Genomic DNA, 26,581 nt, shown 5'->3' on the forward strand with positions numbered 1-26,581 from the left:
TTAATTTTCATTTACTCGCCTCCCCCCCCGCCCCTTTTCCCCCTTTTCTCTTTTTTTCCTGCTTTTCCCCGTATTTTCCTTTTTTTTTCCTTTCTCCTTTCTTCCTGCTTTTATTCCTCCTTTTTCCTCTTGTTTTCTTTTTTTTTTTTCCCTCTTTTACCCGCCTTTTTTTTTTTTAAATCATCTTGGTTTATTGGCATCGGGACGGGGCGTGGCTATGCAAATGAGGGGCGGGGAATGCAAATGAGGCTCCTGCCGCTGTATACAAATGAGGGGGTTATGCAAATTAGGGGCGGGCTCATGCAAATGAGCCCCGTTCGCTGTATGCAAATGAGGGGGCGGGCTCACGCGAAGGCGAGCGCCGCTCCCGTGAGAAGATGGCGGCGGCGCGGCGGGCGCAGCTGGTGCTGGGGCACTTGGCCGGGGCCGCGCCGGGTCCGGGGGTCTCCCCCAGGGCCGTGCCCTGCGCCGGGGGTCCCCCGCGGGCCAACAGCCCCGACGACGTGGTGGTGGTGCACGGCCGCAGGACAGCCATCGGCCGCGCCCGCCGCGGCGGCTTCAAGGTACGGGCCGGGGGATCCTGCTCCCCCTGGGGCCGGGTCCCCTCAGGTGCTTGGCATCTCCGCTGGGAAAGGAGTTCCCCCTTCTTCGCCTCACCCCCTTGCACGCTTGGGTGCTGGACCCCTGTTTGGTTCCCCAGACGCTGCCCCGGAGCTGAGGTGCTCTGGAGAGTCTAAATCCCGACGTTCGGGCATTGTGCCCAGGGGTCCCCAGCTCTGCTGGCAGCCCGGGGATCGGTCACAGTCCGCTGTCACACGGAGCAGCCGTGGTGTGTCCCTCACCTGCACAGCTTCTGGAACCTGCTTCTCCCTGGGTGGCATCCACAGAGTCCTGGGAAAGAACACGGATGTCCCCAGAGGATGCTCGGTCCTTGTCATCCTTCCAAACAGGTCTCCTCCACCAGCTGAAGGGTCACCCCTGTTTCTTTCACAAAAAAAAAATAGAGGGGCCCCATTTGCTGGGGTATGTCACGTAAATCTCTGTAGCTGTGTGATTTTGAAGGCCCTGCAGAGCTTGTTCCTATAAATCCGAGGAAGGTGAGAAAACAGCGTGTGTGTTACAGTGCCTGAAGGAAACCTGGGGTAAAAAGATGCAGGTAATTCTGCTGTGGTAGGAGAACAACAATCACTGTGAGCTGAGAAGTGGAGTAAAGCTGCCTTAGCACCACTGGCCAGCCCTCTGAAGTGGTGTGAGGCTGAACTGGTGACAGGGCGCTTACTGGTGTTCACTGGTGGCGCTGATCCCCTGTACTTTCAGGACACAACACCTGATGAGCTGTTGGCTGCTGTGATGACAGCTGTCCTTCAGGATGTCAACCTCCGTCCTGAGGTCCTGGGAGACATCTGTGTGGGTGAGTGACAGCCTCTGCCTGGTGAAACTTCTGCTCTGCACAGCTGTGTGAGGAACAGAGGTTCCTCATGTCCTGTGGGATACCCACAAGTCTCATGGGGCTGGAAGGGGTTGGTGTGTAGGAGTAGGTTTTCATGCCTGTCCTTTTGGTGGTGGGGCTCTGCTCTGGTGATGGGAACATCCCTTCAATGCCCGTGAGGGGAATGCAGGCAATTGACTGGAATTGTGTCTTTGCACTCAGGGAATGTGCTGCAGCCTGGAGCCGGCGCCTTGATTGCAAGAGTTGCACAGTTTCTAAGGTAAGCTCTCAGCCAGGCTGAGGTTCTTCCTCTCCTCCTTGGGCCATGGAGCAGCACAGGGTCAGAGATTGTAGTGAGGTTCATGAACTCCCAGGAATTACAGCAAATCACCTTTTGCCTAGAAACTGGACTTTGAGCGCTCAGAGAACACTGATGGCAAAGAGACAGGGAGGCAGGTGAAGCTGTTTAATCTGTTTATGTGTTGGGCCTCTGAAAGGGACATGATGTTTTGTGGGCCCCTAGCTGCTCTCTCTGCTGTGTCTGGTCCCAAAACCATGGATGGGCTCAGATCTTTCTGCCACTGCCCAGTGCTGGATCCCAGATTCCAAATATTTCAGTCAGTTTCTGTTGCCATTGTTTGCTTGTGTCAATCATTGCACTGTCAATCATTACTTTAGAGAGGTGCAAGCACAGCCTGCCATAATTATGAGTACTACAGAGCTTTTTAGGATTTCTGGCCTGGGTCAGAGCTCGGGATCTCCAGGAGAGGGCCTTGCTTACAGACAGACCCATGGGGAAACATCACTTGGAGCTGCTTGCAAATGAAGCGAAGAAGTTATCTTTGAACTTTGTTTTCCCTTGGTGCAGGACCAAATAGATCAAGAAATGGATAAAGGGAAGGTGCCTAGAACTTGAGGGTTAAAGTTTAATCAAATGGATTCATGCACTCTTTAGAGCTTTGGGTCATTGTTGGTTTTTATCACTGAGTCTTTGCCAACGCTGTCTTGTTTTCCAGTGGTATTCCAGAGACCGTGCCATGCTCCAGTGTGAACCGGCAGTGCTCCTCTGGGCTCCAGGCCATTATCAACATAGCTGGTAGGTGCTGTGGGCACTGGCATCAAGTCCATGCCTGACCCACCCCAAAGGCTCATTCCTCCTGTCCTCCAGTCTCTCTGAGCAGTAAAACAGTGATAATGTCTTGTGCTGTAGGTAAATACTTTTCCATCCTTGAGTGGCTGAGTTCATCCCTAGAGAAGTAACTTGATTTTCTGGGGATGAGTTCCACCATCACCTCCATATCAGGAAGCTTCCAGAAGGTCCCTCCAGTCCTCTTTGGCCCCATGTTAATCCTCAGCCCCATCAGCTCCTTGGCCTGGCTCTCACTCTGGCAGGAGGGTGAGGAAATGCCCATTTGGCTGTACTGGGTGCTCAGGTGTTTGGAAGCTGCAGCTGGGCTGGAAATGCTTTTGCTCCTGATGACAGTAAGAATATTTATGCACTGCTGTTACAGGTGGCATCCGAAATGGATCGTATGACATTGGCTTGGCCTGTGGGTAAGGAAGTATTTTCATAGTGCTTGCTTAGGCTTCCTGAAGATAACACTCTGTCCCTGTGCAATAGCCTGCCATAATTAGCTTTTCAGCTAATCTCCAATTAACTAGCCTCTTGAAAGACCAGCATCTCACTTGGATGAAGAAATTAATATCGTACATGTGCTAATGAGTGTTCTGCAGACTCACAGGATCCACTCTGTGCTGGACAGATGAGCTATTCTGTGCTTCAGTCCTAACATCACAAGCAATGTTTATTTTTTGGAGGAGTATGTAAATGTTAGGTTGGTTTTGGGGAAATACTAGTAACCACATATACATCGACTTCAGAAGGATTGGAAAAAAAACCACAGTGAGTAATCCTGAGGCTAAAATACCGTGTTTCTCTTTTTTTATAGCTTGATGACTCTAATCTTTCATTAATTAATACTGCACACGAGATGTTGCTTAAAGGGACTGACAGCCTTTGCACCCCTGGGTGTGCCAGACACTGGGTTTTCTTGTGGGAAGCTGTCTGGTCTCTGCCCTGCAGGGTCCTCCATAGACACATACAATCCATAAGTTACAAATAGCTTTTGGGAGCTGGGTTTATCCCAAGTCTTACTCTTCCACAGAGTGGAGAAACCCTGGATGAAAATACAAAAGGCAGTAGCTGGGGTTTCTCTTACTTAAAACCCAGTCCTATGCCTTCCTTCAAGAGCAGATGCAGCTGAAATCAATTATGGAGTGTCCCATCTTAGAGCCAGTTTAAATTGCTGATAGCACTTAGTACAAGCTGCCTTACTTTCTACTTGCCTTTATCATTTTCCTGGAGTAGTTTCTTTGTTATTTATTCTTCATGGAGGTATTTGTGTGGTGCAGAGTAGAATTCAAACCCTCTTCCCATTGTAGGCTTCATAATCTAGATCGACCTTACAAAAGCTCACAAGTCTTTAGTGATGGCTTTGTATTTCTGCAGTAAATTTGAGTATCTTCAATGTGGTAATTCATTTGTGGGTCAAAGATTGCACCCTGTAGGATCCACGTCTGAAATTCTTTGTGTTGCGAAACACAAGTGGTGCAACTCACTGGAATCTCTTTGCCGTGGTTTGCTCAATACTTCTCTTTTTCTGCTGCCAACCCGTTCTTAAGATCTGAGTGGTATTTTTATGTCTGTTGACAATCTCACTGAAAACTCCAGCCCTTGAACCTCATTAAGTTTGAGGACAAATGTGCCAGAATCATAGCAATTCCTTCCTAGCTGGGGAAATACAAGAAATTAACTGCTGACATCGGTATCCTGTTCTAGTGAAGCAAGAACCAGTTGAATCTCACAATCTGTTTTCATTTCATGATAATTCTTAAATTGGTGATTAAAGAGCTTCTGCCTCAGCCAGTTGCTAATTAGCAGCTGCATTTCTGTGGGATAATAGGAAAGCTTGTTGTCAGGATACTTGATAAGTCTTAATGGAGCAATTCAAATGTTTCTTGTGTTTAGCGTGGAAACAATGTCCCTCAGAAGTGCAAATAACCCTGGTGATATCAGTTCCAACATGATGGATAACCCCAAAGCTCGAGATTGCCTTATTCCTATGGGGTAAGTGTTTCTCCTTCCCACAGTTTAAGGCTCTGTCTCCTCAGTGATCATAGTTACAAATCAGCCTGAATGTGGTGGATTTGGAGTCATGTGTGTTGCCATCTGTTGGAAATCTGGAAACTTAGATTTTAAGATTTTGGTATATGTGGGGCAAGATGGAGACTTCAGTTGTCCTTCTTTCACCACCTTCTTCTTTCTTCATGGGTTTGGGTGGTTTTCTATAATTGGTTAATGAAGTCTGCATTGTGGACTTCAAATGGTTAGTTATTGGATTTAAAGTAGAAATCATTTATGCGGCATTTCACAATTGGATGGATTGTCCTTAAAAAGACCTTGTAGAGGTAGAGAGGTACTGCATTTTACCTGTTGTCTAACTTGCTAGTTAGAACTCACAACTCGTGAGGCTGTAATATAGATAAGAATTAATAAACACTGAGTCCAAAACTGTGACTCCCATGTATTAATCCTGGCTCTAACACGAAGAAAAGAAGATAAGAAAACCAACAGGCATCCCTGGTTGTGATGGATGTGAAATGGGAGGAAATCACCAACTCTGTCAAAGATTTTCTTGTCTTGAGATTAATGGCTTGTTGAGCAAGGAGAACAGATTTGTTCTGGTCCTAGATTAGACTCAGGATTAGCCTCTGCCAGCAGTTCTGAGTTGAGAAGGCTCTCAAACTAAAGCCATTGCTTGTACCTCATGTGATTTTAGTAGAAGCCAACTGCAGCTCCATTAGATGTGTCCTTGGATTAACTCTGATGTTTTTTCCCCAGAATAACCTCAGAAAATGTGGCAGAGAAGTTTGGGGTTTCCCGGAAGAAGCAAGATGCCTTTGCCTTGGCTTCCCAACAAAAGTAAATGCTTTTTTTTTGTTAAGTCTTTTTGGGTTTTTTAACCTTTTAGTTAAGAAATAAGTACAGCTAGAAAACTGCTACTTCCTGGTGAATTGCAGCCTTTGTGTTTCCTTCCAGTCTTTAATAATGAGCAAAGAAGCTTGAGGGTGTCTGACCAAAATTCAGTGCCCATGCAGGGTTGTGTGTGATGAGAGAATTCCGCAGCCCAGAGCTGTACTGGGATTGTGTGACTGACCTCACACAAGTATCACTGGGCACACAGACCCTGAACAGTGAGTGCCCTGCTTGTTTCAGCATCCAAAGGGCCCTGCCCATGGCAGTGGGGGTGGAACTGGATGATCTTTAAGGTGCCTTCCAACCCAAAGTATTCTGTGTGTCTATGACAGAACCTCAGGGAGGTTTCTGGAATGAGTGCATGGCGAGGTACTTTCATTGTGGCTTTGGCTCAGGATCACTGGAACCTGAGCATGGGAGTGGCAGCAGAAGCAGCTTTCCCACGAGGGAATAGTTGAGTGTGGCTGTTCAAAGAGAGCTGCTGAGGTTGTGAGAAGAGTGGCTTGTCCTTGCTGCAGGTGTTTGGCTCTGAGTGAGTCCAGTCACTGTCTCTGATAACTTTCCTCTTTCCTCTTGGGTTAAATCATTGCCAAAGTCAACTGACCCCGGAATCCACGGGGCTCTACTGGCTGAGCAGTGGCAGGTGACAGGGTAAAGCTTCTGCCATCAAAGAGTTAAACTTGCTTTCAGAGCTCTGTTTAAGCATCAGCCTGGTCCAGTTATTTATCTAACACAGGAAGCCACTGCACAGGGTAGTTAACCTTCAAATTCCGGCCCTGCTGCTCAGGGAACTTGGCATGCCAGCCTTTCTCACTGCCATGGAACTGATAACCAAAATGTGAATGTGATCTTCAGGCTCACATGAGGCAAGGGGTGACTTTCTGGCCTTGATCTCAGGACATCTGTAGAGCTACTGACCTGTCCTACACCACTTTGCTCCAATTCTCGCTTACCTGGGAGAATTGAATATTTTCATTTTATTGGTAAAAGTGCAAGGTGACGAAGGGGTAAAACAAGCTTTTAGTCTCCAATTTTTATTCTCTGTGAAGGATTTACCTCTGGAAGGTAAATCTAAATAAGCTCTGCTTTGAAGGCTTTAAAAATATCTTGTTGATAGGAAAGGTTAAATCTATGTGGCTTGATCAGGTTTAGTTAATTGTATTCTGCCTGGTCATGACAGCTGTTGAGTTCTCTTAGTTCAGAGTTTATTTACTGTCTTAGAGTTGTGGCTGTACCCCTGAACAAATAAAACTTCATGTTGGGGGCTGGTGGTGGCCAGTCAGGCACAGAAGTATTGATGGGAACAGAACAGGGATCTTGCTCTAAAATGAGTAATCCTGTGACCCAGATTTGGGGACAGTGCCCATAATGTTGATGTGGAGGTAAAAAGTTTGTCTTCCCATGAATGAAAATAAGAATTTGCCTGTTGTCTTGACCACCACTCAGTGATGACGTACCAAATCCCACCTTAGTTCATTCTCTAACTGGTTTCCTTCATTTTAGTTCTGCAGTTCACCACCAAAATATTTTAACCTTTCATACTCTTTTTTTTTTTTTTTTTACCAGAGCAGCAAAAGCTCAGCAGATGGGACTGTTTAAAACCGAGATTGTCCCGGTGAAGACCACTGTTGTAGATAATGAGGGCAACAAAAAAACAATCACTGTGCACCAAGATGAAGGGATCAGGCCCTCCACGACGCTGGAAGGCTTGGCAAAGCTAAAACCTGCCTTCAAAGAAGATGGAAGCACTACAGCAGGTCAGCTCGGCTGTTACATTTGTGCTGTTCCTCTGATTTCCCTGCCTTTACTAGAACAAAAAGCATGTTAATAGGTCTCTTCCAACAGGGAATGCCAGCCAGGTCAGCGATGGAGCAGCTGCAGTTCTCCTGGCAAAACGCTCCAAGGCAGCGCAGCTGGGACTGCCGGTGCTGGGGGTGCTGAGGTCCTTTGCTGTGGTGGGGGTCCCACCCGACGTGATGGGCATCGGGCCGGCCTATGCCATCCCTGTTGCTGTGGAAAAAGCAGGTGAGAACCACCTGTCATTCAGGCAGTGCTGGGCACAAGCAAATCAGACTCTTTGGACTGAGATCTAAGGTTATGTTATTCAAGCACGTGCAGCTGTTGGCCCCAGGAACAGTGAAGTTAAATCTGAAACCGTCAAAGAGGTCCTGCTTCAGATTGTTGCAATGCCTTTTTTTTTTTTTTTTTTTTTGATTGGTGTGTCAATTGTCATTCACTCACCTTTGAGAAGCTCAGGAGTAAATCCCTGCACAGGCTCAACAGGAGTTGACATGTGGCAAGTAATTTAATGTTCACTTAGTGCTGTTCTCCCTTCTTCACTATGACCAGTGTTTAAGGGGTGGTTTTGTGTTTGGTTTTTGATGTTTTTTCTCTTTACAATTTTGTCATCTTACCTAGCTTTTTTACCACACTCATTGGGTTACACAGCTTTTGTAGCTGATGAGCTGATTTAGCTTGGCCTGGCTACAGTCATGTGCCCACCTGTAGCTTTATCTTTCAATCTCCAAACACCCTTCAATCTTTAATCCCTCTGCAGAGAAATCACACTTAACCTGCAGATCTTGGCAGACTCAGTGACACAATGCCATGAACTGTGACATTTTGCAGTCTTTAGACGCGGCTGTGCATAAACTTGTCCAAGTGTAGATACCCCATATGGAGCTGAGGTTCCTCTTTTTTAGATGGAGTAGAACTGGAATTCATAGAGGGAGGCTGTCAGGAAATTACTCTCTTTGATATAGTCATGAGGCAAAAGCATCTCCTTTTAACTCCTGATTTTTCTGGCCCATAGGTCTGACTCTGAATGACATTGATATATATGAAATTAATGAAGCCTTTGCAAGCCAGGTGAGTGAGCATCATGTTTGTGTTCCTGCATTGCTTGGCAACTGAGTGTAATTTCAGCTTGGTCTCCAGGTTAAGATTTTTAACTTGTTCCACATATTACATCTTCAGCCAAATGTTAGTAACATATGCAGACTATTTTCCTTCAAATAAAAATGAGCAGGGCATTGCTTATTCAGCGTAATGTTAGAAAACAAAAAGTCCACTAAGTAAGAATTGGCTGTTGTACCCTCATACCAACTTGCAACATCTGTTTCAGCAGGTCTATGATTTAACGTCAGCTTGCCTGTCTGAATGTGTGTGGGCTCAGTTTGGGATGAAGTGGACAGTTTTAGCTCACTTCTCTGTGCCTTGGATCAGTTCCCACTCTGCTGAGAATGATGGTCTAGCTGGAGTCAGGCCTCTGACCTGGAGGAGGAGAGCTGAGCACTAAGACAAGAGCATCTCCATGAACTAATTTAATTCCCTGTGTCTTTCCAGGCTGTGTACTGTGTTGAAAAGCTGGGCATTCCCATGGAGAAGGTGAACCCCCTGGGAGGAGCCATAGCACTGGGACACCCCCTGGGCTGTACCGGTGCTCGGCAGGTCGTCACTTTGCTCAACGAACTGAAGCGCAGAGGGAAGAGGTGAGTGCTGAGCGTCAGTGTTGGCCTCACACCTGCTGGGTGTGCAGCTCCCACAGGCTCAGGGAAAACCAGTTTGGGTTAACCTTTCTCCATCCCTTGGATGAGGTAAGTGTCCCTTTGGGTTAAGCTTTCTTCATCCCATGGATAGCTTTGAACCTGAATTCTGTGGAGCTCTCCTAGCAACACAGGAGAGCAGTAGACAGCTCAAAGTTACTGTGTTATTTTTCTTTTTTTCCCCTGGGTAATATAAACCTTGAGCTGTCCTTTTTCCTTAATTCCACGTGTTCTTTATTTCAGAGCCTATGGAGTCGTGTCCATGTGCATTGGAACCGGCATGGGCGCCGCGGCCGTGTTCGAGTACCCGGGGAAGTGAGCTCCAGTGCTGACAGAACACCACCACAGCTCCCTCTCTACCTTCCCTAGGCACAGCAAGTGATTCCCACTGAAATCCAGTGGGGTCTGGGATTTGTTACTAGATCTACCAATTTTAGGCAGAAATCGTGATGTAGAATTAATGGTGCAGGTCTGCGAAGAAGGTGAGGAAATGCAAAACTGGCACATGGCTTCCTGACATAAGAAATTAATTCAGCTGAAATTCAACTACAGGCTCTGGTGTGCTGATTATGAATGAATATTTTTAATTTAATTGATCTTGTTATTCTGTGAATATTACCATAGGGAAATAGTTCATGGGACAGTATTTTTGTATGACAAAAAGATCACTCAAAATTAAGAAATCAGTCCACATACAAAGACTTTTCCAGCATTTCCTTAAAAGGTTTCACCATTTTGTAAGCAGTTTAAAAGAGCTTGTTTTGAAGCAAAGACTTGACATCCTTGCCTTTACAATGGCATCTGCCCCGTGCCCAGTCAGAAGTTGTCTGTGTCTTAAATTGCCCCTACACTGGAGGGTGGGCTGGAGCTCGCTGCTGGTAGAGCTGCTCTGAAGTCTCCAGTGGGGGAAAGGGGAAGGACTGGAACATAATTTCCACAGGAAATGTCTGAATGTAGAGGTTTTGTTGAATTGCTAGAAGCCAGGATTTGGATGTGGCCATTCCTTCTTTTACAATACATGTCTCAGTATCAGTTTGTGTGACTCCAAGGACAATCGTGTGCCTAATCGTATTTACTTACCTAAAATAAAGCAAATTGCAGCATTGTATTTACTGCAAGCACTACATGAGCATCAGTGACAGCTCAGTGCTTCAGTGCTAACACTAAACATGTTCCATCTTGCCTTTTGTCATCCCTTATTTCTTCTCTTGTCTGAGCAGGAAGATCACTGAAACTCAGCTTGAAAAAGAATTGTACTCATTGCTGCTTTAAATTTGTAACAAACTGAAGGTTTTTGTCCTGACTTTTGTTTTTGCACTTAATAATACAATTGGGTTCTTGCAATACATTTGTTTCCTTTTTATGATGATTTTTAGTTGAAGGTCATGATGAGTTAGAGCTCTTTGATATTTTCACAATCCCATGCTGTAGCCTGTCTCACCCAGCAATTACACAGGCCCTGTGTTAAAGCCAAAAAATTGAACTATTTAGAGGGGATAATGAGCCATTAACAAAAGCCTTTTATTTAAAGGGAGTGGAAAATGTAACAGAGTCAGAAGTGGGAATTCCAGCGACCTTTAGCTAAAATAATACTAAAATAATTTAAAGAGAAGTGAGAGTAAATGAGAACCATGTGGGGGGAAAGAATGAAAAGGAAGAAGGGTTCCTCCCTCTGTTACTGAAGGGGATGTTCTCAAGGCCCAAGCATGGTGAAACACACAGGTTGGTAATTTTCCAAGGAAACCAGGGAAAGTTGGCTCTTCCCCTTTTCATGTAAGGCACTGAGAAAACAGCCTGGGGAATGCTGGCCTATTCACCAGTTCTTGCTTTTATTATATGTCAATGTCCATTTTAATGTCAAACAAATCATAAGGCAAAACAAAAGCTACTTTCAGGTATGAATAGTCTTTAGCTGTAATTCAAGGCATGCTGGGCTCTGGCCTGTCTTGCACAGCTGCTTTGCAGTTTAAAACCTTCTTCTGTGATAAAGCTAAGCTTATCACAGCAATAAAAGTACAGAGTGTGATTATGACTGGTTAAGGTCGTAATTTCTTTCTTCATAACCTAAATTTTCATTCTGCTAGAATTCCAGTCCCCACTAAAACAAGAGATGAAAATACAGGCTCAGCTGATGGCACATCTGCATCCAGCCTGTTACCTTGACATCTGTCCCACGTTGTCCTGTTTAATGCACCTGCCCATGGTGCACTCCTCGCCCTCTGAGGTGCAGCTTGCAAGGCTTCTCTTCCAGCATTCCAGAAATGGTCACAATAGCTTCATAGTCAGTGTCGCTCCTAAAATGCCCAGCAAAAAGTTCAGTTACAGCTCTGTGCACTCCTGTGCTTAGGGGTGAGATGAAAAGGGGAGAATGCTCCAGGTCACTAATGTTAGTGCCAACTCCACAGGGCTGTGTTCCACAGCTACAATGCAGGGTGTTTGAAAAGAAATGTTCAGGTGTGTGCCTGAAGACATGGGATGCATGTTTGAGAGAATGAGAATATCATCCTACTTGTGAAATTCTGTTTTAGGTGAAGAAGTGAAATGAAGCTCTGCTGGGAGCAAACACCTGCACTGCCTTGATGTGGAAACTCCTCCCTGTGACAAAGTTTGAAGGGAAAAGTTTCTGTCACTCCCCTGAGACAAGGGGCAGGCAGTGGAGGCCAAATTGCAAATCAACATCAAAAAAGTTACAACAAGTCTAGTTTTGCATTAAGTTGAAGAGCATAATTTGCCCAAGGCTAATGCCACACAGTGCTCCTGAGACTGTTCCTGTCAAGGACTTCTCTGTGTCCAAGTGCCAGTTGTTTTAAGGGCCTGAGGCAAATGCCTCTGCTCCCAGACAGTCTTTGTGTTTTCCTTCACATAAAACAATTCCCCTGTAGAAAGACCACTGATCTGGGGAGGTGAAATATTAAAATCACCTCACACCTTGCATATTATTATCTCCTAATGCCACACTGATCCCACACTCTGCGATGGAACCCCACAGATGTGCTGGCTGCTATATAGCAACATCTTTGCTTTCTGGTATTTCCAGGCATTTTCAGCCACGCTGATTAGAGTATTTGTCAGACTAAAAGTGCTTCAGGCAGATTCAGCAGAATTCCAGAAAACTTTAGGCAGGCAGGAGCCTGGGGAGGTTTCTGGTTCCTCTAAGCAGGGACAGTTTAGTGCAGCTGCTCAAGGCTCCATCCCACTGTGATAGCAGTAGCTCCAGTGCTGGCAATCACTGGATTGTGTTCCAAGGAGATGGAAGTTATGACTATAACTCAGCTACAGTTTGCTTGAAATTTCCCTGTCAGCAGTTTTCAGAGCTCACTGAAATCACTGGGATAGATTTTAACTTCTGCCACCATGTGATAACCTCAAAAAATAAGTTGCAATGGAAAATGATTTTTTTTTTTTTTAAGGAGTTGCATCTCCCTAATCAGAACAAAGAAATTAATGTCTTTGGGTCATCACAGCATATTTTGGGTTGGAAGAGACAGCAAACCTCATCTTGTTCCAAGCCCCTGCCCTGGGCAGGGAAACCTTCCACTAGAACAGGTTCCTCAAAGCCTCATCCAGCCTGTCCTTTAACAATTCCAGAGATGGGGCAGCCACAGCTTCTCTGTGCCAGGGCCTCACCCCCCTCACAATGCAGAAGTTCTTTCTAATCTAACCCTGCTCTCTGGCAGTATGAAATGATCATTCCCCCCTGTCCCATCGTGCCAGGCCTTTGTCCCAAGTCCCTGTCCAGCTCTCCTGGAGCCCCTTTAGGCACTGGAAGGGGCTCTGAGGCTCCCCAGAGCCTTCTCCAGGCTGAACAACCCCAGCTCTCTGTCAACAGCACAGTTTCAGTCCTGTTAACTATACCTTGGAGCAAAGCTGATCTGCAGAATCTCTCTGGTAGGTGCCTCCCCTTCACGTGCCTCCAAAATGCCTTTAGTTGGAAAGATGGAAAATACTTCCAGAGCCTTAGGTCTTTTCTGTTCATCTGCAATAGAAAGGGGAAATATCAAACAAAGCCATACAAGACCCTTTGTGTGTGTACAGCAAGTAGCACTCATGGCACTGCATCGCTGCTGAGCAACTAATAAATCATGTCTTACACCATCAGAGGGTTTCTGTGCATGTGCCCAGGCTCTGCTTTCATCTTCTAATCAAGGGCAGTGATCAGTGGTCTCCACATTGAAATAATAAGAGCCTAATCTTCCTTCCTCTGGAGGCCATCTGTTATTAACAGTATTAGGCTCATGCTCAAAGTGAACCCATGAGGAGCCACTGCTTCTTGTTGCTCCTCGGGACTGATTTATAAATGAGCAGAGCAAGAATGGTGAGGGCTGAGACTCAATCTTTTGGTTAGATGTGGAGTAACTGCTGAAATCAGAAGTGGCAGAATAATGTGAAAAAGGGAGGGGAAAGTGAGGAGAGGAAAAGCCAACATAAGTGAGAACAAAAGCAAACCATATATGTTTGCACCCAAGATCCTCACATACTGCCTCCATACCGAGTGCATACAGTCTTAATAAAATGACTAGTGAGACTGTGCAAGGAAATCAATTGCAAAACCAGAATACCCAGCAAAGCAGTCCAGTAGCTTCTGCAGCCACCCCGGTTATACAGGAAGACGTGTTCTGTCTTGGGCTGTGCAACAAAGCAGGTCTGGAAATCAACCATGGCACAGGAGAGCTCCAGCGCTGGAACAGTCAGGTAGGCAGTCACTGGGACCAGCTGCAAAACAGGGGAAAGAGCAAAGAGAATAAAACTCATCTCATTTTTATAGAGCTTTAGTAATTCCTGCTCCAGCTGGATCATTCTTAACCCCAGCCGCTGAATCAAGAATCATTGTTCTGTGTTCTTTCACAACAGAGTCAATTGCCATTCTACAGCCTCAAGTCAATTAAGTTGTTGCTTGTCTGTTACTTTTCTGAGACAGGTTTTCAAACCAGACACTGTGGTCTTAATGAAGCAACACGGAGTGACCGTTCTCATTTGTTTTTAGGGTTTTCTGAGGAGCTGCAGACATTACAGCATCTGCTGCTCCCTCAGGACTGTATATGGCCCACTGTGAGTCATTCAGTTTGTGCAGATTGCCCAAGATCATGATTCAGTTGACTGCATCTTAAACATGGTGCTCAGTCTTACACAGGTCACGCCTCAGAAATACCTGGTATGAAAAGGAAATAGAAGTGCTGCAGCGTACTGGGATGCCGAAGGCTGGGAAGGGAGTTACACATTTCTGACTGGAAGGGATCAGTCTTTAAATGCACATGGGCTTTGTTCACACTATAGGAGCTCAACAGACTCAGGAGCCTTTCCAGAAGGCCTTGTGTGCTGCAGGAGGCAGTGCCTGGTGACTTGGGCACAACTTGTCCCTGAGACAGCCCTGACCCCTGTCTCAGAGCCATGCAGTGACTGGGTGTGTGTCCCTTTGAGTATCACCCGTGCTGCCATGCAGAGAGCCGGGGTACCAGCACCAGGGTGTGACCCCAGCCTGCACAGCCCCCCTGGGAGTCACCTGCAGTCTCAGCAGACAGCAAGCCCACAGCCATTTACTTTACCTGGATGACCCCATTTACTCCAGAGGTGCCTGGAATTCAAGGCTGAGTAAATGCTAATCCAAGTCAGAGATGCTGCTGAAACGGCCCTTTCCCAGGGCCCAGAGAGCCTGTCCTGACCTTACCTGGGTAGTGCAGTTACTGTGCTCAATGACCAGATTTTGATCAAACTTCAGCTTTCTCTCTCCATTCTCCAGCTGGAGCACTTGGCATCCAGGAAGCAGCTGTGTCTCTGGCAAATGTTGATACCTAAGTAACTCCAGAGTCGTGTGGAATGACACTTTCACCTGTGGGAAGAGGAATTCCAATGACCATCACACAAGATGACACTGTGTGCAGGAAATCCAAAGTACACATTGCACAAAGGCCCTGGCACATGTTTTCCCACTGGAACCCAAAGCTGTCATGCCAGCAGCCAAATTCCCACTGGAACAAAGCAATACAATTAAGGAAAAAAAACACAGCTATTTCCTATGAATCCAGTACATGGAGATGGAGTGTAAAGGTGAACAGCTGATCTCTGAACCACAGGAGAGAAACAATTTCTAGCAAGCTAAAGGTTTTGAGTTCCTGAGGGTACAAATACCATCTTCCCAAAGCTGTCTTAGACATATAAATCCTTTCTTCCCACACATGCAGAATTGAGATGTGTGTGTGTCTCCATGTCAAAATGAACACAGCAAAATGAGAAGCACAGTTCAAAAATGCAACAGTTACTCATTCTTTGCAGGTTACCTAATTCTCTACTCTGGGACTTTGTTTCCTTGGATGTAATTTGTACACCCAAACTAATCAAATTTTCCTCTCCTTGCAGTGCCTGCATCTAATTTAAGGAAATGAGGGAAGACTGCAGTCCTTGGAAATCTTACAATTTGTTGAACATATATATGGCTATTGATTTAAGTGAGCTCCAAACCCACAGGATTTTCTGCAGGAGTTTGCAACAGGTCAGAGTTGATGGGAAAAGGAACAGAAAAATATTTTTTGCAGAAAAAACCCATGCACCTGCAATATAGCAGTCAAAATAGCAGTAATTAGCATTTGCTAATACACCACTATTTCCCCTGACACTGGGAGATTTCTGTGCTGGTCGTGTTTTTCTGTGGTTCATCTGGGGCACACTACCACACCAATTACTAAACTCTCTATTCTGGCACAGGATTATTATTTTTGAGCCTACCAGCATGTTTTGCTGTGGATAAAGTACATGTTGCGGTTGCTCTTCCCTTTCCTCCTTCTTGCTGTGGGATGTTTTGGTGCTCTTCTTGGGATCTGTGCTGGAGAGGCTGAAGGGTGTAGAGGGCGTAGACAGAAAGAGTCTGAAGTACAGAGGAACCTTGGTACAATTCAAGAGTTTCAAACTCTGAGTAATTACTGCAGCTCTCAAAACCTGGGGGAGAAATGATTCAGAACTGGTCAGTTTTAACTCCCTGGAGAGGGTTGTGTTGCTCTGTCTGGTCATGGAGCACCAGCAGGGATCTGAAGGATTTTACCCCAAAGCAATCCAGTATTTTCTACCTGTGTTATTCAACACTTCTTGAAAAACTAAAAGTAACATAATAAGGTTTAAGCTTTCGAATTTCAAGGGTCACAGCAACTGAAGTGACTCATTTTGCTTTTGGACCTTTATGTCCTGAAAATCAGAACTTATTTTTCTACTCACAAGCTCCCCTACAATGAAAGACAAATCTGAATAAAACGGGCATTGTCTGAGCTCATCTTTTCTTATTCCTGGCTGGTAAGTGCTTGTAGTGCTTTTTTTTTTGTTCCCTATCTTGCAATACAGAAAATGAGGCTACTGGTGATTAAGGATACATTTTCACAGCCATGTACACACAGCTCTGAATTCTCCCAGCACCACAGCAATACAAAGCAGCCAAATACATCAGTGTGGGAAATACTTACTCCACAAAAAGGCCTGGCAGGTAGGAGATCACTCGCCGCTGAATAAAACACCATTCCTCTGTTGTGATCCATCTCCACTTCTAACCTGAGTGTAAAGAAGCAGAGCTGCTCACAGCCCTGTCCCAGCTGAGCCATTCCACGAGGGTGGCAGCTGTGAGCACGATGGCACTTACAGGGGATGCCTCAGCACAGCCTCCATGTGCACTCGTAAGGGTGGAGCCTCATAGCCATGGCTGCGCTGCACCTTGTTAGGAACCATCCTCGCAAGCTGACAACAACACAGAAACAGGAATCACGTGGGAAATGGCAGCACGAAACCTGAAACGCTGCTTTGAGCCCGAGAGGCTGTCAGCCAAAGCAGGATTCTGCTTGGCAATGTGGTTGGTGCCTGTTTGTAAGAGGATGGAACAGCAGAGGCCAGGCAGTAGCTGATACAGGCTGTGGGTGATAGAGATGCAGGGGAGGTTTAGATGGATGTGGGGAAGAAATTCCTCACTCTGAGGGTGGTGAGGCCCTGGCACAGGCTTCCCAGAGAAGCTGTGGATGCCCCATCTCTGGAAGCATTCAAGGCCAGTTTGGATGGAGCGTGGAGCAACATTTTCTGGTTAAAGATGTCGCTGCCCATGGCAGGGGGTGGAGCTAGATGGTCCTTTTCCAACCCATACCATTCCAGGGCTCTATTATTCTACATTTCTTTCTTCAGCAGTAAGGATTATTAAGGTTGTTTTTTTATTGAACATTCTATTATCATTCATTCAGGTTACCTTGCACCTTTGCAACAATTCATGTCAGAGAATTGCTGAGCCATTCATAAAACGCTGTTCATGCCTCACATCAGCAGTTGTTGAAGAGGAAGTTTCCCAGAGGAGAGTTATGCTGTCCAAATTCACACAGGAAGGTGGATGCAGAGCCAGGAACAGGACTCAGCAGTCCTGAGTCTCACTTCCATTGTTAACTATTGTTATCAATAAAACCTGATGTTGTGACAGCATTTCAAGCCCTGGGCTTTTGTCCGGGGTCTGCTGCCCCAGACAATGCAAGAAGATGATGACATTCCCACCCCAGAATGCTTCCAAGCTCAAAGAGAAATGCAACAGATGAACAACCCTGGTTAAGGAAGGATGTTCAGGATAGCAGGAACAGGACTGTTTACACAGACTGGCCAGGTAACAGCAGCCTGTACATAAATTGCAGGAAGGGAAGCGACATTCCCCAGTTACCTTTGGCCTTGCTGTGACAGTTTACCTTGTCGTCCAGGCTCATGAAGCCCAGCATCAACCCGTCACAACGCAGCTCAGCCTCGGCGTCCGGGAGGACGAGCGGGGTGAAGGAGATGTAAACGTCGCTGCTGCCACCTCCTGGAACCACCTGCGGCCGGGACAGAGTGTTTAGCGCAGGGACCCGCCGGGGATTGCACAAGAACCCTCGGGACTCAGCTGCCAAAACCGAGTTGCACAAGCAGCGTGAAAGGCCCCGGGCACAGGCTCAGGCTTGCAAGAAAATGCCAACATGTGACAGCAAAGCTGACAATTACTTCAACTGCAAATATCACTGCGGCTACCTTTTAGTATCAACAGAGTTTAAGCACAGTCACTGACCAACTCTCTTAAGTACACAAACTGTTTGTTTTTATAAACACCCAGTTCTGCCTACTCTTACTCCCTGGCTACCTCAGGTGATAATTCCACAACTTATGTATATATGAAACATTTTTTTGAAGAGTTACAAGTGTGAACTAAAGAGTATTTTACAGTTCAGTTTAGTCTTGGGCTAGTTTTTAATTTTACATGACAGCAGGGAATGTAATCCCATGCACTAGCCAGTTGCAGTGGATTTTCTGGGATTTGCAGGTTGACTAGATTCTGCTTTCTTTAGGTGAATTATGCAGGTTATGGTTAAATCCTGATATTGCTGCTGGCTACACCCCACAAAAGCTGCCTCCACAGTGAGGCACTTGTTTGTCTGACCTTTCTCAGTCTCAGCCACCTCAGAGCTGACTGCAGCTTCATTTCTGTCATAATTTCTTTTATGTAATCTTTAGCTCATTTTAACTTGTAACTGAAACCCTTTGGCAAAAAAATATGTAAAAATAAAATCGGCACACTGATGTTTTGGGCAACCCTGTCACTCATAGCAAGATCTTTCCAATGCTGTCTCTCCTTTATGATATTCCTAAGGGATTGTGACACTGTGGCTGTTACTTGCACAACTTACCTGTGAAGCTCTGTGGGTTACAATGGTTTATCCAAGAGTTGACTACAGAGCAGCCTGATTTCCACCTCTGCATGTTTCCAGAGCGTCAGGCTGGATGGCTCCCACATTTCACCGTGCCAACCCAAGTGAGAAGACCAGAGATGCCACTCTGGAGTAGAACTAACACTCAAGTCTGGTCATCAGTTCACTGCTCAGATTTAGACAGGACACTTTCTGTTGACCTTGCAAACTCTTCTCATGATCATCTCGAAAGCCTTCCAGCCTGATGTTTCACTGTTTAGTAGAATCTGCCTCAAACCAAGCTCAAAGCTACCTCCTTCTCCTTCTCTGTCTCCTCTGCCCTGATACATCTAAGCCCATAGAAAATGTAAAAGCTTACTGTCTGCCTTGGAGCAACAGAGTAGGGGCTGACTGCAGGCACCCCCTCATGAGGCTGGACAAGTACAGAGATAATTTTCTCTCTTGCAGACTCCTGACTGCTGATTTCTTTGCTGTCAGAACCTGGAGGCTGTGGAGACACAGGGGTGGGGAATGGTTAAAACTGTTACACTGCAAGGGAGGAATGTGAGTGATGTGCACAGAAAACTGCTGCACTGGTCAGGAAGCATGGCCAGCTCCAGTTTCTTTCTGGCACAAGGGCCGGACACGTGGATGTGTTCTGTACATTAATTTTCTCATCCACAGAGTAGCTCTCCTGAAACTGCTCCTGAATTCTTTGGAAAATGTCCATGCTTGGGTCCTGTTCTACCTAGAGAAGCACCCAACCATGACACCTCTGGCCCATGATACAAACCAGCACTCTGGGGCAGTACTGTTCCTTTTGGGCACAAGAAAGGTTAGAGCTGTGTTCAAAACAACTGTGCATGCTGAGCTGCTGCAGAGAAAACGTGATTTTAGTATCTATATTTCTTTTGCCAGAGAAATATATAATATCTGGGGAGATACCTTTCCCCTGTCACTCCTAGCCCTTCAAGACAGTAGATTATCACATTATAATCAAACTTCACCATATAGATGTCACCATATTCTAACAGAACCAATGTAATTTTACCACTGGGACAAATACCTCCACATCATTAGCTGCAATTTGAAATTTGCAAGGTAGGTTCTGCGCCCTGACTACAGCACATGTTGACACCAGAAAGCACCCAGGAGAAAAGCAGAGCCAAATTAAGCAGTTTTAGTTATTTTAATTCTTTCATGTAATAACAACAATAGTTTGTCAGTGACAAACTGACAAAGTATTTTAAATAGCATTTCTTTCGCTTTTTAAACACTTTTAAGAAAAGCTAATTGCTTAGAGCTCACTCTGGAAACAGACTGCTGATCCCCACAGCTACCTACTCACATATTGCGTGTTTGACCGGGAGAGGAGCTGACATTTCTTGTAACAATCCAGCTCTTAGTTACAAATTCTATCTCCTGTTATTGTTTGCAACCCTTCATGCCAAAAAACCCATCATGTATCTCAGCAGCAGTGTAAGAAACAGCCTAAGAGCTGACCTCATCCATGGTTTCCAAAGCTGGATAAATGCTTCCACAGGGAATGGCAGCCGGGTCCAGCTTTGACACGACCTCTGACTCTGAGGTGCTACCACTTGATGCAGCCTCGTTTCCAGCCATGTGCACAGGAGGAAAAGCGTCTCCAAAGAGCACCAACAGGTCCACCAGCTTTTCATCATCTGCCTCTAGGTTGTAAACTTGCAAGTCCAGGCGGATGTCTGAATGGGAAAGGAAAAAGGGACAATTACTTCCAGTCAGTCAGAGGACTCATGGCTTAGTTGGTACCAATTTGTGTCTGACAACTGGATTTGTATTAAAGTTTAGGTTTCCCATGTTTGTTGTAAACTAAAATGATTTAAGAGCTTGCTATAGTTTGGCCACTTTGTACGTCCTAAACTACAATAAAAATAAATTCTTTTGTTTAAGCAAATGGATTTAGTAGAATTAAAAATAAAAAACAAAGGCGACTGACTTTGCTCTGAAAAGCTTACACTTTCACTCAAGAGCTAAAAAGACTAAACAGAAGAGCCAGAAGATGCCAGTAAAAAGCAGGTAGAACATCTGATTGACCAGGCTTAGCGTTGTGAGAAATTCATAAAAACAGGATGGAAAATCCTGAATTCCCCCCATTTCAATGAGGGAAAACCCAGCTACATCAAGACGGGATGTGCAATTGCATAGTGGCAACACATTGACTCATTCTCTTTTATACTATTTTCACTAAAAACATCTCCATTAGGAAACAATTATGTCTGTCAATTAACATGTTAATGGGTCCTTCTAATTTTTTTCTATAAGGAACACAATGAAAGCATCGACGTTTGCTGTACAAAAGCCATCCTTACCAAAGGGGGTGGGATTCCTGAGCTGGACCCTCCGAAGCACAGGGGACCCTCCTGAGACTTGTGTGCCAAACCTGGGGAGGGAACCTTGCTGTCAGTGCATGCAGGGAACAGAAGTGTCTGAAATCACTGAAGAGCTGTTTTAAAAGTGGAAACTGATCTGGCTGCACTCTCAGGTAAGGCATGGCCTACACTGTGAAGTACAATACTGGTTTATTTTATCTCTTCTCTTTTTTCCCCAGTTTTTTTCAGACATTTCAGAGCAACCACGTGCAGTGCTGGGGTTCCCCAAAAAACCAGCCCTTACCCCTCATCCCAAGGTGCAGATGCCATTTGCTGTATAAGAGGGTTTAAACCTTCCCCTGCCACTATTGACCTCAGGGCTGCATTTCTCCTGGTCCAGGTAAAGGGCCAGGGAGAAACGAGCTGTGGATGATGAGAATTGCCACCATGTGCCACTTGCCATCCCCACAGAGTCAGATGAGGTTGCACTGGGTGAAATTCTACGACTGCAAGCCCAGAACAGAGACTGCTGGCAAAATTCAGCAGCCTTGTAATGCAGATTATTTTCAAATTGTGTTGGCAGAGAAAAATGTACCGATGTTCTAGAAGCAGATACTGTACTTTGACCATCACTTTGCTGACCTTCTCATTATATCACAAGATGGACCAGGTGTGTATGTTGGCTGCAGGCCATTGGTATTTAATGCTCTGATTTGCCTGACAGTATTTTGCACTGTACCTGATAATGGGTGGCTCTGGCTGCGGTCCTGTCACCTGCAGGAAGATTGGACAGCCTTTCACAGTCATTTGCATAGGAATTAATTTAGGTTGTAAGTCTCCCACCTATTAAAATGAATTTTTGCTATTAGAATCAAGATAACGCCTTAGCTCTCTGTGTTATAATGTGTTTGAAAAAAGACTGAATGCGGCACTCGTGCTGTGGTTTAGTTGAGGAGTTAGGGCATGGGTTGGACTCGATTATCTTGAAGGTCTTTTCCAACTCAATGATTCTGTGCGAAACTGACTGGATTTTCAAATATTTTTGACTAGTTTCCTTTGACAGCCTCTAATTCATATGCTAACAACAACTCTTCTCAGCAGGAGAATGCAATGCCTCATGCATTTATCAGCTTTCCTGCTGCTTTTCTACACAACACAATCTATGGTATTGGTGGAGCAGAGAAGTCCACTGGCCAGCTCCCAAACAGATGTTATAAATCAAAACTACTCCAGTCATTTTCAAGGCACGTGAAAACCTCCCAAGGTATAAACATGACCCCCTGAAACAAAACAATTGTTCCTTACACGTCCTTGGAAGTAGTGGTATAGCAAGATCCACCTTGAATTTTTACAGAAGCCCTAAAAAACTGAAAAAGTGTTTCCAACAGAAAGGCATCTGGGAAATAAAACAGTAAAACTGAAACCCCTCCTACCTTACAGACAAGATTATCCTGGTACTCTCCCCACATGTTGTTGTAAGCTGCTATTTCTATGGTGAGCTGCTGGAAAGCTTCCAGAGTTCCTGTGGAAGGTTGGATATAGAAAACTGCTCCCTTCCCCTCAGACAGCAACGCTGCTGCAGACTCTGAAGGAACACAGCAAAGAAGCATTTCATGAATTTTGAGAACATGGAACAAAGTCAGTCTTTCAAAGAATACACAGGACCACGGTTTTAGTAGTCTTTAATCAGCTTAACCTCCCTGACTTAGAAACCCTGGGATCGTTTAAACAGCTCACATTTACCCAAGTTCCCTTCTGCAGTGGGTCTTACTCTGTTTCTTAGAGTTAGTGCTTGCCCAGAATATTTTGAAGCAGGAAAACCCTTCCAACAACCTGATCCAGGACGCTTTGGGATATGCAAGGCACTAACTGGTTACATGAAAAACCACTTTCAAATTGAGAAACATCAGCTGGGATTTGTGTTGACCGTTTCTTGTTCCATTAGCAGCTGCCTGTTTCGCTCCGTGTGCTCTTCCATGCAAAGAATTAATTACAAAGAGCAAAGCCTTCCCACATTCTGAGTCACCTAGGCCTGCATGGAATCTGTCAGAACAGCATTTTTCTAATCTTAAGTACTACTTCAACAGCTAAAAAGCTCTGTCTGTGGAACAGACACCAAACTCTATGGCAAGGTACCAATATGTGCAAGTTTTATTTTGGATACAGAAAATACATCCACACTTCATAGCTTTTTGCTCCCATTTCCTCCTTCCCTCAGTCTCATCTGGCTCTAAATATTATCATTTTTTAGTAAAACACATCAGAAATGACAGATGGGCTGTGCTGTAGCTTTCCAAAGTAGGGAGGGTATGGTAAAGGGTTGGAGGGAGAAGAGCCTGCTGCACTGGTACAGGAAAACTGTGTAGGAGAGAAAGAGCCAAACATTCTGCATTTCATCCATCCCATGTGCTGGGGGTGTTCTGGGAGTGAACTGTCACCAGAATCACCAACTTTGTTTCATATTGTTGTTTGCAAGAAAAAGAATAAGAGAGAGAAAGAAAGGGAGGAGAAAACAGAGAAGAGCAACAGACAGATTGACCTAATGCTTCTACAATGTGAGCTTTCAAACTCAGGAATGAACTGAAGAACTAAGTAATTTAACAGTTTAGACTTAACAGATTCTGCAGCTGTGAAAAGATGTGTCTGACTGGCACATTTAGTCCTAAATATGGCTGACATCTGGCTTTCACCTTCTCTCCACTATTTTCATACCTGACTTTGCTTTTCTGGCTGCATGTTCTGTCACAGGCCCTCTTCTTTTCAACAGGTAGCTTGAAGAGCATGAAAAAAAACCCCAAATCTGATTTCAGGTTTAATCCAGACCTAAATTAGTATTTGAGTCATAATGCAGAACAGCAAGACTCACGGGCAGGCTCCTTGTTCTGGAGGCAGCAAACAGGGACTAAAATACTCAGCTCCCAGTGTGAATGGAGCACTGATTCCAGTGGGATTTGTAAGAATCAGCTGACGCTTTACAACATCTCTGAATGCAACTTCAGACCCAAAGTCCAAAAGAAGCTCACATGGGCTTTGTGGTGCTTGTCCTTCATCACTGCCAGAAAAAATATCAGTAGTAATTAGACATGGGTCTTATTTTCTTATGCCACAGATGACTTCAGGAGATTTAAAAATGGGCAGCATGCAATGTGGTTGTGATGCACAGTGTAAAAGGACCATGCAGTCTATGATTTTTGTCACCAGCATTTTCTGCTTTTCATTTTTTCCCTTCTACCCATATAAGGATTTATTTGGGGTCAATTTTTTATCCTGTATAACACACCAGCCTACCAAATTAAACACTTATTTACTTATATGAGAAGATATGAAAAGATGTAAAGATGAGCATGTTCCAAAACTATAGTCATCATTCCACATATCAGAATAATAAAATACAAATCAGTCAGATATTACCTGTCAATTCCACTGCCAGAAGGTACTGAGTAGGTGACATGCAGTCCCTTCACTTCTCCAGAAATGCTCAGAAAGAGGGGTTCAGCCATTTCTTCTATGCTACAGGAAATCATGAGGTCTTTCAGCTCACCCTGCAAAGCAAAGAATCAAGTTTCCTTGTGAATGAAGCATATATCACAGAGGAAAGGCAGACTCTTTAGGGTATTTATTTTTAAAAAGTGTATAAACTTCCCTGGATTAAACCCAGAACAACAGAAGTGTGAGAAGTTTTACTGTATTGTTTTCAGCGTGTTTTCTGCAGCATCAGAGCTGCTTAGAAGACAGTACTGAGATAAAAAAAATTGTGAATGTTTCTCAGCTTTGTACCTGCAGCCATCTGTGAGCCTAAACCAGCTCCATTGCTGATTTCTGACATAATTCCTATACTCAAAATATTGAATCATAGAATCATTTAGACTGGAAAAGACTTCTAAGATGATTGAGTCCAAACATTAATCCAGCACTGCCAAGGCCACCACTAAACTATGTTCCCAAGGGTCACAGATACACAATTTTAAGTAGTAACTCTGATTAGTACTGAACACCTACTTTTAAGCAAATAAATGAAACCTAAGTTTCCAGTGACTGTAATGGGAACTAAGACACCATATCTCTAGGAAGATCCTGCATTTAGCTGCATTAGCTCAGCTGTTTGAATGCCCTTGTAAAGTCTTTTTCTGAATTCCTGGAGTTTGTAAGTTCTGCTCCTGTATTTTGCAGACTCTCAATCTCATCAGCCCCTTTTAAGTTTTCAAATATCAAAATGTTATGAGTCTAGCTGCATTCAGAAAACTAGATACACATTATATATGCCACTGTGCTCTGTATCATTCCAGATAATCCAAAGTGAGGATCTGTATGCCCCAAGAAGAGTGATAAGCATTAAGAGCAATTGTACAGGACTTCAAGAAAGGAAGAAAACAGGAACAGCTGAGATATAAAGAGGCAGGGTAGAAATTGCACACCATGTGCAGTTCTTCAGTTCTTGCCTTCAACTCTACAGCAAAACCATTTCAGAGATACTGTATGGAAAAAAAAGCACATGGTTTTGTACACAGAATTCCTTCCTTTTGCCAGAAGGAGGTGAGATGAAAAAGCCAGTGCTGCTGTTTTATGAAAGTGCATCAGTTTGTAAACTCACCACAGTGTTAGCTGACAGCTCTATGCAGAATTCCTTCTCTTCATTTGGGCCTAAGGTGCCACTGGCAGGGGACACCACGATGGAGCAGGAAGCTGCCTGGCTTCCAGTGAGCTGCCAAACACAAAGGACATTCAGCCCATGCTGATTCTCTCACACTGTCTCTTCTAAAAAGACCAAGCTATTCTCAGGCTTAGGACACTTTCAGGCAGCAGCACCTGCAGTTTGTCAAGACTGGCTTTACAATTCCCCATGGGTGAGAAGATCTGCATGCCTACATTGACTCCAAGTAAGTTCAGGTGCCCAGCTGAGGCTGCTGGGCTGGGAGCACAGTCACTGTAATTCCTCTCACATTCTCAAGCCCTTCCAAGGTGAAACCAATCTATCTGATACCAGAGCAGATGTTCCTCATCCCTCTCCACTACAGAGGTGGGGGAAGAGACAATCCTGGTGCTGGCACCTTCCCTAAGTGGCCACCACAGAATTTACCCAGGGCTTCCACTCATTTCTTCCCACATCAACTTCACATATCAGGAAAAATGCTCTATATATTCCTTCTAGGCTCCAGATGCTCCAAAGGGTTTTCCTGTAGGTTCTATACCATGCACATGCTCTGTTAAGATCCTTTGGGCACCTGAGGACATCTTGGGTGGCATTGAGTGCTTTTATGTAGGCAATTGAGCTGAACCCTGGATGTCAGAGTAATTTTGAATGACCAAGGCACTGACAAATTTCCATTGACTGAAAAGAGAGTTCAGACCACAGCTTAAATACTGACACTGAATTTAGGGCTCCTACTCTGTAAGCTGAATCTCAGCCAGAATGTGAAATTTAGGCAGAATTCAACAAATTCACAATTCAAAAGCACTATAATTTCTTTGTTTTACTAAATTAAGTGCAAACTCTAAATTGCCAGGACATTTTGTTTAATACTCTGGTGGCTTTACATCCTCTGACCCCTTGCATTTGCTCACCC

The 26,581-nt window shown here is 44.8% G+C and overlaps 2 protein-coding genes across 5 annotated transcripts in view; one reads left to right on the plus strand and one right to left on the minus strand.

Annotated features, from left to right (window-relative positions):
- The first annotated feature begins 373 nt into the window (after nucleotides 1-373).
- Nucleotides 374-10,356, plus strand: ACAA1 (acetyl-CoA acyltransferase 1). Its single transcript, XM_040064971.2, has 12 exons — nucleotides 374-563; nucleotides 1,318-1,411; nucleotides 1,652-1,709; nucleotides 2,446-2,525; nucleotides 2,941-2,983; nucleotides 4,458-4,556; nucleotides 5,331-5,411; nucleotides 7,032-7,222; nucleotides 7,311-7,490; nucleotides 8,278-8,333; nucleotides 8,811-8,956; nucleotides 9,254-10,356. Exons 1-12 carry the CDS (start codon nucleotides 378-380, stop codon nucleotides 9,327-9,329), a joined length of 1,290 nt encoding a protein of 429 aa, XP_039920905.1. The 5' UTR covers nucleotides 374-377; the 3' UTR covers nucleotides 9,330-10,356.
- Nucleotides 10,357-10,822: 466 nt separating this feature from the next.
- The window catches only part of DLEC1 (DLEC1 cilia and flagella associated protein), a 32,953-nt gene continuing 17,194 nt past the window's right edge, over nucleotides 10,823-26,581 (minus strand). For 3 of the 4 annotated variants that reach the window (XM_040064951.1, XM_040064937.1, XM_040064960.2), the window contains 17 exons: nucleotides 25,609-25,719; nucleotides 24,429-24,559; nucleotides 23,884-24,069; nucleotides 23,730-23,788; nucleotides 22,451-22,602; nucleotides 21,757-21,860; nucleotides 21,018-21,088; nucleotides 20,173-20,390; nucleotides 19,049-19,177; nucleotides 17,701-17,823; nucleotides 16,629-16,723; nucleotides 16,456-16,540; nucleotides 15,731-15,940; nucleotides 14,676-14,837; nucleotides 13,570-13,723; nucleotides 12,866-12,986; nucleotides 10,823-11,304 (listed from right to left, as the gene is read on the minus strand). In XM_040064951.1, coding sequence (XP_039920885.1) covers nucleotides 11,196-11,304; nucleotides 12,866-12,986; nucleotides 13,570-13,723; nucleotides 14,676-14,837; nucleotides 15,731-15,940; nucleotides 16,456-16,540; nucleotides 16,629-16,723; nucleotides 17,701-17,823; nucleotides 19,049-19,177; nucleotides 20,173-20,390; nucleotides 21,018-21,088; nucleotides 21,757-21,860; nucleotides 22,451-22,602; nucleotides 23,730-23,788; nucleotides 23,884-24,069; nucleotides 24,429-24,559; nucleotides 25,609-25,719 — 2,220 coding nt within the window. In that variant the 3' untranslated portion in view covers nucleotides 10,823-11,195. The remainder of the gene's footprint in view (nucleotides 11,305-12,865; nucleotides 12,987-13,569; nucleotides 13,724-14,675; nucleotides 14,838-15,730; nucleotides 15,941-16,455; nucleotides 16,541-16,628; nucleotides 16,724-17,700; nucleotides 17,824-19,048; nucleotides 19,178-20,172; nucleotides 20,391-21,017; nucleotides 21,089-21,756; nucleotides 21,861-22,450; nucleotides 22,603-23,729; nucleotides 23,789-23,883; nucleotides 24,070-24,428; nucleotides 24,560-25,608; nucleotides 25,720-26,581) is intronic. The other variant, XM_040064945.1, reaches the window with a different exon arrangement.

Source organism: Hirundo rustica, chromosome 1 (assembly GCF_015227805.2).
Source record: "Hirundo rustica isolate bHirRus1 chromosome 1, bHirRus1.pri.v3, whole genome shotgun sequence".
Taxonomy (NCBI): domain Eukaryota; kingdom Metazoa; phylum Chordata; class Aves; order Passeriformes; family Hirundinidae; genus Hirundo; species Hirundo rustica.